Source organism: Centroberyx affinis, unplaced genomic scaffold (assembly GCF_046629955.1).
Source record: "Centroberyx affinis isolate AG114_WGS23_722 - 3 ecotype Tasmania unplaced genomic scaffold, CSIRO-AGI_Caff_v1 ptg000230l_1, whole genome shotgun sequence".
In the NCBI taxonomy this organism is placed as follows: Eukaryota; Metazoa; Chordata; class Actinopteri; order Beryciformes; family Berycidae; genus Centroberyx; species Centroberyx affinis.
This window is the reverse complement of record NW_027278917.1, coordinates 188,732-198,013: the sequence shown is the minus strand read 5'-3', so window position 1 is coordinate 198,013 and position 9,282 is coordinate 188,732. Positions and strand designations below refer to the sequence as shown.

At 40.6% G+C, this 9,282-nt stretch overlaps 1 protein-coding gene across 1 annotated transcript; it reads left to right on the top strand.

Moving 5' to 3' along the window:
• The first annotated feature begins 2,360 nt into the window (after positions 1 to 2,360).
• Positions 2,361 to 8,798, top strand: LOC139664080 (protein BTG4). Its single transcript, XM_071542883.1, has 5 exons — positions 2,361 to 2,520; positions 5,865 to 6,042; positions 6,268 to 6,405; positions 6,622 to 6,964; positions 7,419 to 8,798. Exons 2-5 carry the CDS (start codon positions 5,870 to 5,872, stop codon positions 7,623 to 7,625), a joined length of 861 nt encoding a protein of 286 aa, XP_071398984.1. The 5' UTR covers positions 2,361 to 2,520; positions 5,865 to 5,869; the 3' UTR covers positions 7,626 to 8,798.
• Positions 8,799 to 9,282: the final 484 nt, after the last annotated feature.

The window sequence follows — 9,282 nt, the reverse complement described above, 5'->3', positions numbered from 1 at the left end:
CCGACTTTCCAATACTTTCTCCCTCTCTCTAATCACCTCATGTCTCTCTCTCTCTGTCTCTCTGTCTCTCTCTCTCTCTCTCTCTCTCTCTCTCTCTCTCTCTCTCTCTCTCTCTCTCTCTCTCTCTCTCTCTCTCTCTCTCTCTCTCTCTCTCTCTCTCTCTCTCTCTCTCTCTCTCTCTCTCTCTCTCTCTCTCTCTCTCTCTCTCCTCTCTCTCTCACACACACACTGCAATCATTTACTCTTGAGTTGGCATCTGGGGCATGGACTAGGATCCAGCAGAGGGGGGTGAGAGACAGAGGGAAGAAGAATCCAGACTGATATGACACACTGTCCTCCACCTGCCTGCACCGACATTACCTCGGTCCAGAAGAACTGATGAGAGAGAGAAAGAAAGAAAGAAGAGAGAGGGCACAAGAGTGGGATGGGTAACGAAAGAAAAGTGAGAGAAATAAGAATTTGAAAACAAAAAAATACTTCTACTTCAAGCCAAATATGTTTCCTCTAGTGACAAGCTAAGAACCAATTATCAGCTAATGACTTGACTTGCTAATGACATGAAGTATTAAATACTAACTCAATTACACAAATAGAAAAAAAAATCCTAGAATTAGGATCCAGTCTTAGGCCATTGTCTCCAGGCACGCTTACTAATTCTATTATGTTTCTCTTTAGTATTTTATTACAATGTGCTTTAGAAACATGCCAATTTTTTTTTATTGAATTTGAATTGAGAGAGAGAAGAAACCAGCCTGCTCTCTAGTGGCCACAAAGAGAAACAGTTTCTTATGTGGAGTGAAATGCAGCACTTCTATCAATGTGATCTGGCAAGACCCATGATAGCAATTTTGGAACATAATTATTACAAAACAACAATAAAAATAACAACAACAACAACAACAACAATAATAATAATAATAATAACATTATTCTTATTCTTTCTATTATTACAATAAGAACATTCAAAGATAAATCAAATACTGAATGAATACTAATACTAACACTAATGCTACTACTACTACTAATATTTTGGGCAACCCTGAAGGATTTCACACAACGCAGTGTTTTTGAATTGTCAGTCATCTCTCTCTCTCTCTCTCTCTCTCTCTCTCTCTCTCTCTCTCCCTCTCTCTCTCACTCACTCTCTGGCGTGCACACACAGACACACACACATACACACACACACACACACACACACACAGACACACACAGACACACACACACACACACACCAGTGCTGACAAAGGAAAGGCGATACGGAGTGAAAACAATAAATTGAGTTGCTTTCCATGTAATACCATACAGCCGCCCCCATGCTGCTAATTGCTATTGATAAGGCCTGTACACACTGATTTGAGGCTGCAGTCCTTCAGTCTGTGTTGCTGCGAACTGGTGGCATTTATGGTGTTGTATTGATTTTAAACATATTGACTCACAGCTCATTATTGCTGCAGCTCTGCAGTCAAAAGAGCACTGTGTGCTTTAAATAGGAATTTATAGGACAGTTCATTGCAGATGTGTGCATAGACAAATACAATTTACATGGTATTAGCCAACTGCTTACAAAAAGAACTGCACTAATCCCAAAATACAGTTTAGAAGATAATTATAAATATATCTACTGCTGAAACGAAGTTGATTAATCGATTAGTCGATCGACAGAAAATTAATTGATTCAAATTTTGATAATCGATTAAGGTTTTATTCATTTGTCAAATAAAACCTAACATTTGCTGGTTACAGCTTCACAAACATTTGCTTGCTTTTCTCTGTTTCATATCATAAAATGAATATTTTGGGGTTTTTCTGGCTGCTGGTCAGACTAAGTTAGAAACTAAGACATCACTTTGGGCTCTGGTGGGCATCTGTCAATATTATGTGTCATTATTTGTGGCTAAATGATTAGTTGATTAATTGAAAAAGGAAATCTGGACCCAAGAAGAGAACAAGGAAAAAACTCCCATGAAACCCAGGAGATAAAACTAGCATAAAGCGATAATACAATCGCACTAGTGAGTGCCACGGACGCATTTCAACTGTCTTTAGGATAACAAGAATATTATAATGACACCATAAGGGATAAAAACACCATGAAGTATGACAAGGACACTCAAATCTCACTATACCACGGTAAGACATAACAATCAGAGCAATATTATGGTGATTTTTTTCCTTCAGGGACGAACAACGCGAGTTGTAATAAAGTAAAAATCCTAGTTCAGCTGTTTACCTTGGCTGTCCATATTTGGCCCTGGGTGTGACAGTCGTGAAAGGGGAGTCAGCTATTGCTCACCGCGCTGAGCAAAGGAAGTGAGTCACGCTGACGGTAATGTTACGTCTCTGTTGCAGCAGTCGGGAACGTGGACTGCCGAGACCAAGAACTGAGAACAAGGAAGCAACATGTGCTGACCATAATAACTCCCCACACCACATCAGCACAGCCAGCCACGATAAGAGAAAACAACAGCCAGGTCGACCGTCACATTGCTGGATATTCACAAAGCCTGGGCACCTTGTAACGTAAGTACCATTTTAAAGCAGTCTGATGTTATTTTCTTCTTTAATTGGAATATTTATTTTGTTGGCATGGTATCCCAAAGCATGTGATTGGTTGATTAGTTGCTGCCCAGTTGTTATATTGTCACAACGGCAGTTTTATTTTCAGTTTTACTTCATTAAAGTAAGGCACTGGCTTATTTGCCTTATTAACTTTTTGTAATTATGACTATTAGAGACTGCATTACCGTGGCTAGTGATTGAACCAGAAGGAAATAAATTTATTTTCCCTTTTGTGTACTACAGACAATATTCTATACAATAAAGTAGTCTATTCAGTTGATATAACTGAAAAGTATATCTGTGCCGAAATTACTAGTCTACTGCCAACTTTCTGAATTTCCACTGGGGGTTTCCGCACTGAGAAACCCCAAGTGCGTTGTTATTTCCAGCCAGTTACATATAGGCCCATTTCCCCTAACACAGCATGTAAGAATATAGGCTGTCGGTTCCCTAACCTCATATCATCTTTTTCTTTCATTTAAAGTGTATCAATAATGTGCGTGACCAGCCCCCCCCCCCCCCCCCCCCCCCCCCACACACACACACACACACACACACACAACACGTGTTGCCTGCTTGGGAATAGCTCTAGGCACTAGAGTAAGTTTGCCTCTCGCACCTTGTGTCTCCTTTGTTAGTGTATGCAGACACGAAAACAAGTTTATCCGTCTCTAGTTTCGCTGCACTCCACGTGAATATCGACGAAACCACGAAAAAGCCAACAAAAGGCCCTAAATATTTCACTTCAAACCGAGTCACTCACATTTCCAAATTCCTGTTCAGGCCTTTATGACATATTCTAACATGTGACTCGTTTTGAGGCCTGGTTTGGGTAGATATAAAAAGTTATCATAGCCAAAAGCTAAATTTAAGAGCCACATCAACAAATAGACACCTGTTCAGTGATTATAACTATTGACTTTTACAAATGAAAGGAGCCAGCCTGTCTTCCCTATTATAACACTTACAAAGCGTAACTTTGCTCCACAATATCCAAGCTGACTGAAGACTGTTGGAGTAATCACTGAACTGTTAAAAAATGGTGCTCCATAGGCAGTGGGGGCTCTCGGTCAGTAAACGGGTCAAGTTGTTGTCTTTACATATAAATCAAAGCAGTATCAACACAGTTGGTGATAGTGGCAGTAGGTCATTGTGTGCAGTAAACAGAAGGAAAGTAAACATGGTAGGCAAACTCTCTTCAGATTCAAAAGCAAGCTCTTGTTGTCATTGCAGGAAGCGTTTTAGGACAGCAATGACTCCCTGATTAGATCAGATCAATGACAGGCAGGTGAAGTGATCAGAGAAAACAAATATTATCAATTGTGTGAATTTCTTTTAATTAATTCAGCTGGTATCTAGGAACAGTTACGATTAACGGGTATGATGTAGGTCAATCAAAAACAGGACTATTATCTCGGCTCTTCTTCAAATCAACTGTAAAATAGAATACACTGCTGCATCAGTACTGATATGTGGGATGCTAAATGTTCTCACTTAGGGCTGGGTGATATGGACAAAATGAATGTCAAGTTAATCATAAGAAGTTATTGATATGGATGTATAACGTTATCTGCTAACATGCAAAATCACGTCAAATAATCAAATTGATGTTCATTTTACTGAAAATGGAATGTAAAATAAAATTAATTTTCAAACAATATTCCCTTATTTGTTTCAGATGTCATTTTTGAAAGATTTTAATTAGTATTTGCTTTTTATCATTAATTTAGACAACGGAATTGTGTATCATGATAATTCAATATCATTATTTCATCACAATATGATTCTATTGGAAGACAATAAACAATAAAGTCAGGTGAAAAAGCATCTGGATGGGACTATGGGTCTTTCTCACAAACTCATTAGTCTACTGACATCCCCTCTGAGCCATGGGAATCCTCCGTGGAGCCATAAACCCAAAACGCTTTGGAAAATCTACAAGTTACTGTCATGTCTGTTCTACATTCCTCCTTTACATGGGGTGAGGAGGAAGTGCAAGGGCACCTGTTCGTTATTCCAGAAATCTGAGACAGGAAATCCTACCTGAAAAACCTGTGGGTGTGTCTGTGTGTCAGACAAAATAACATCCTGCAGGGCAGCGTGTTCAAGGATTTATAGTAGAGTCTGTTCTAATGCAAATACATTCTGTTGCTGAGCCATGGAATGCCACAAAGTATCTCATTTCAGTGTCTGAGGAAGCAGACTACAAACACGAGAAAAGGGACTGTACATCGCTTCAACATCCGCAATTTGACATCGTTTTCACCTTGAGGACTAATGATTCATTGGCATATTAGCTAAGCCAAGCTATTGTTTTGAAATCAAAACATAAGCCTGATAAGACGCAGACACTCTAACGTTTCATGTTATGGCAAAACATATTTGTTAGGTTCCGAACTACTGTAAAGTTACTGCTACACTTCACATGTTGTGCCACCAGCTCATCACTGCTCTTAAGAGGCGGCCTGTGGCTGTGTCTTCCAGGGCAAATAATAATTTTCTCCCACAACACATTACACAAGCTGAAGCACCCGTGACATGTTTAATGTTCTCTGTCCAGCCTCTAAGTGAAGTCCAAGCCACAAAAACAAATGACTCTCACACCTCAGAAAAACAGGGGAGTCCGAGGCACGGCTTTCATTAGGGTCATCTACAGGACTTCCATGATAGCGTGCAGCGTGTTACCCAGCAACTCTTCTGCTGTGTCTGCTAAATTTGAATTGCCTTGGCCCGCACTGAACATACTCTCCTGTAGGGTCAGGCTGACACTGGCACAGTTTAACACAAACAGACACTCTATCAGAAGATAAACCCCATCTGACTGTAGGAGCTCACAGGATTTGCATGTCTAAATACTTTATATGTCAACATGGCAGAGCTGGTTTGCATCTTGTTTGCCTGTATACAAACTATGGCCTTTTGTCAACAGAAAGCCATATCCATAGTTGAAAATTGTCCTAAGCTAACATTCACACACTGAACACACAGCTCCCCTGAAGGTAATAAAAATAGAAGACTCAGGGCCAGCAGCACAGGGAAGTGCTGTTATCGGTGCAGCTGAAGTTCCTGCTCCCCTACATCACGTTGACAGGAAGTCGCTGTCTGTTAAAGACTGAAATCACACCGCTCTTATAGGTTCACACTTTGAAAACGTGGGAGAGCGCAGTTATAGCTGAGAGCAGACAGTAGCCTGTGATTACAGAACCACACATTCACGTAAACACAAACACTAAAACAGCATGATAAATTAGTCGGTGACCTCCTATTTGCCTTTTTTTTTTAAATGATGTCACCTGCTTCCACAGAAACCATGAAAAGAGAGGTGAACGCTGGAGTCAACTTCCTCAAGCGCTTAGCTCTGGAGCGTGGAAAGTTGGACGAAGCCAAAGCAGATCTGTTTGCTGAAAAGCTGCAGCAACTTCTGTGCGACAAATACGATGACCATTGGTACCCTGACTGCCCCAGCAAAGGGCAGGCATTCAGGTAAATAATGGAATTTTATCCCTATTCGTTTAAGTGAAGGAATAAGGTTTCTAATGCTGTTCTTTGATTACCACAAGCATTAAAACAATGCCAGTTTATAGCCATGTAACTACTATGATGAGAATCAGCTTAGATTAGTTTATTATTTGACAAGATTAAAGAAGAGCTCTACAGATCCAGATGAGAAAACAATGCATTTGACCTTAAACATGTTATGCTCCTCAGATGTATCAGGATAAATAATGGAATAACATGTGATGAAGTGGTACTGAAGGCATGCGAGGAGAGCGAGCTCACACAGAGGGAGCTGGGCCTCCCGCGTGAGATCACACTGTGGATCGACCCACTGGAGGTGTGCGCAAGGTGAGTCACTCTCAGTCACACAAACAACACAGACAGACGTGCCAGAACAACAGCCGCTCAGTCTTGCCCAGAAGTGTGGGTGAGCTGTCGTCATGATGCATTCTGCGAGATGATGAATAGCAGAGCGGGGGAAGTACAAAGTGGAAATATGGGGGACAGTTTTATGTTACGCGTGCGGTTTAAATGAACAGAAAATATTCTAATCCCTCTCCGCAGATCAGGAGAGAGCTGTAGGCCCTTCACAGTTGCTCGCTTCAAAGAGGGAGAGGAAGAAGAGGATGAGGAGGGGGTGAAGGGAGAACAAGATGATTCAGTAAACCTGGACACATCAGATTACCACTCGGCTAGCTCTTCTGACTGCGGCTCTGCTGCGTCGAGCGACACAGAGGAGGAGGCGAAGGACGGCGAGACGGAGGGAGAGCAAGAAAAAGAAAAGGAGGGCAAGAAGGAAACGGCAGAAGGAGACGCATATGTGATCGCAATGGTGCCCAGGATTCGTGAAAAAGTGTGGAAGCGGCACGGAGATGCGCTTAATAAGCCCAAATTCGCCAGAAATTTGGTACGTGTTTTTATAGGACCATCTGTTCCTATCTCACAATGACAGCAGTGATGTACAAGTACAGTATTTGTCTGTTACACCTGGTGGTTCAAAAGTAGGTAGACAATTTTTTATAATAATGAAAAACAAAGCTGTATATTTGTAGTCATTTTCCTCAGCTCAGTTGTGAAATTTCTAGCCATGACCTAAAGTGAACCTGGAAACAGGAAAATGTTGAATAATACAGTGAGTATTAATAATTCATATACAAATGTATACCTACTTTTGAAACGGGCCTCCTGTGCATCAGAATAAATAATATAAAATTAATAATTTAGTCCATAGCTAATTATTACAGATATGTTGACAAAACACGTTCTAGGAAGAAAGCACCACTGATTCCTCCCAGTATTAAACACTTGTCCTGGAAAGTCTCCACCGTCCCTGCTAACTTCCAGTATTTCTCTGTGTCCAGGTCCCCGCCAGCCTCCAGTACTTTTATCACCCTGCGCCGGTTTGGCCTCAGTACAAGAAGAGCGGCCCGGTGTTTCTCACCACAGTGTGTGCACCTCCACCCCCTCCCCCTCAGCAGGTATTTGGCTACTACATCATGCCCCAGCCGTCTCCGCAGTTCATTCTGCCACAGGCCGCTCTGCAGCCGTGGGGGGCCGTGAAGGGTTAGACCATCAAGTAGCGGAGGTAGGAGTTAGAGCATTACACCCTCCTTGAACTGAGCCATCCTTGTTGAGTCACTGAGTTATTTTCTAAGTTAGGCCAGAAGAACTTTTGTAATTATATAGCTGAAAATTATTCCTCGCACAACTGATACTGATGTCTGTTTCCTTTTTACTTTCTGATGACGTCTAATTGTTCCACATCATTCCAGATGCCGTTGAAGTTAACAGTAGAAAGGGTAAAAGGAGGGAAAAGGGGTTGATTTCTCGAAATCTGCATTGCCATTGAATGATATCATAAGATCAGGGCACTTCTGCACTGCTATGTTTTAAATATCGCACACATTAAGAGTGATTTCTTTCAGTCACTGGGTGCTTGGACTAACTCAGGAACTCTCAGCAATAGGCTTAACGCCAGATAATTGTCTTTTCATGTCTTATTTATGTTATTCCTATCTATCTCTTTGTAAGGCCTAAAATGCACTGTATAGAGATCATACAGTTAGTACAATGGATCATTGTAAAATAAAATGTGATTCAGGGTTTTAATCTATTGTAGCGATAGTGACAATATTTGTATATTAAGAAAAACATATTTTTGCTAAGCTGCTTGTAAATACTCCAGGTTTTGCTACCATAAACTGGTGTACACTGATTTTTTTTTTTGTCTTGCTGTCTCCTTTTGTTTAATTTATTTGGCCGCCAATGGATGGCACTAAAATCACAGCTATTATGTGATTTTTTTTTTTCCTCTTTTTAATTTATGGCTGTTTTGTATTTTAAATATAACTTTCCATTCCCATGTTGTTAAACTAATTGATTTTATATATCTTTTTCTATAAGCAGTAAAATGTAGAGACATTTCTGATCAAGGTGCATCTGTTCTATGGGCTACTTATGGCTGTATGTATTTTTAACTTACTTCTTACTGTACATAACTACACACTGATGATAATCTACTGGAGTTCAAATATGTTTCAGTCACTGACTCTTACACACTGTAATCTGATTTCCAGCTTTTTTTGTTTGCCGGTGTGTTTTGATGCATATTTATTTACTGTTATCACCAACTAATGTCCATGTAATTTTGTACCCAATATAAAATATTGTGCCCTTAAGCTGTGTTTTACAACCACTTTTTACATTAACTATCTATTTTCTTACCACAGATGATTAAATCAGATGATATCTAAAATTATCCTGAGTTGTGTTTCCTTTCTTAGTTGGATAAATAACATTATTTTCAGTTGATAGTTTAGTAGGGGTTGTCTTGTCTTTTTTTTTTTTTTTGACCTTGACCAGTAAACACTTGGTGACTAACACCTGTAAGGAAGACTAGTCTAAGGGGTCTCAACCCCATTCTGAAAACTCTTCTTGAACCCAGTCTGTCAGTCAGAGCCGTGAGGACGGTCATTATCGTCAGCATGCCAGTACAGGATACTCCGGCGGAAGGCCCCCCGTGTGCTGGGTGCGTCATTTAGCCCAAGGTCATGACGCTGTTCCTCCTTGAACAGGCCTAGTAAAGGGGGTGAGAGTCTCTGTGTGTAACACTCCTCTTTTGTTTGTTTGTATATGTGTGTGTGTGTGTGTGTGTGTGTGTGTGGGGGGGGGGGGTTATCACCTTTTGCATCCATTTTCAGGGAATCACATACAATTTAGACAGCT

Bases quoted from the DNA above. Each gene is read 5' to 3' on its own strand.
- LOC139664080 (XM_071542883.1), top strand. From the start codon at position 5,870: ATGAAAAGAGAGGTGAACGCTGGAGTCAACTTCCTCAAGCGCTTAGCT. The intron at 6,043-6,267 runs GTAAATAATGGA...TATGCTCCTCAG, and splicing joins AGCAAAGGGCAGGCATTCAG to ATGTATCAGGATAAATAATG. The intron at 6,406-6,621 runs GTGAGTCACTCT...CCCTCTCCGCAG, and splicing joins CCACTGGAGGTGTGCGCAAG to ATCAGGAGAGAGCTGTAGGC.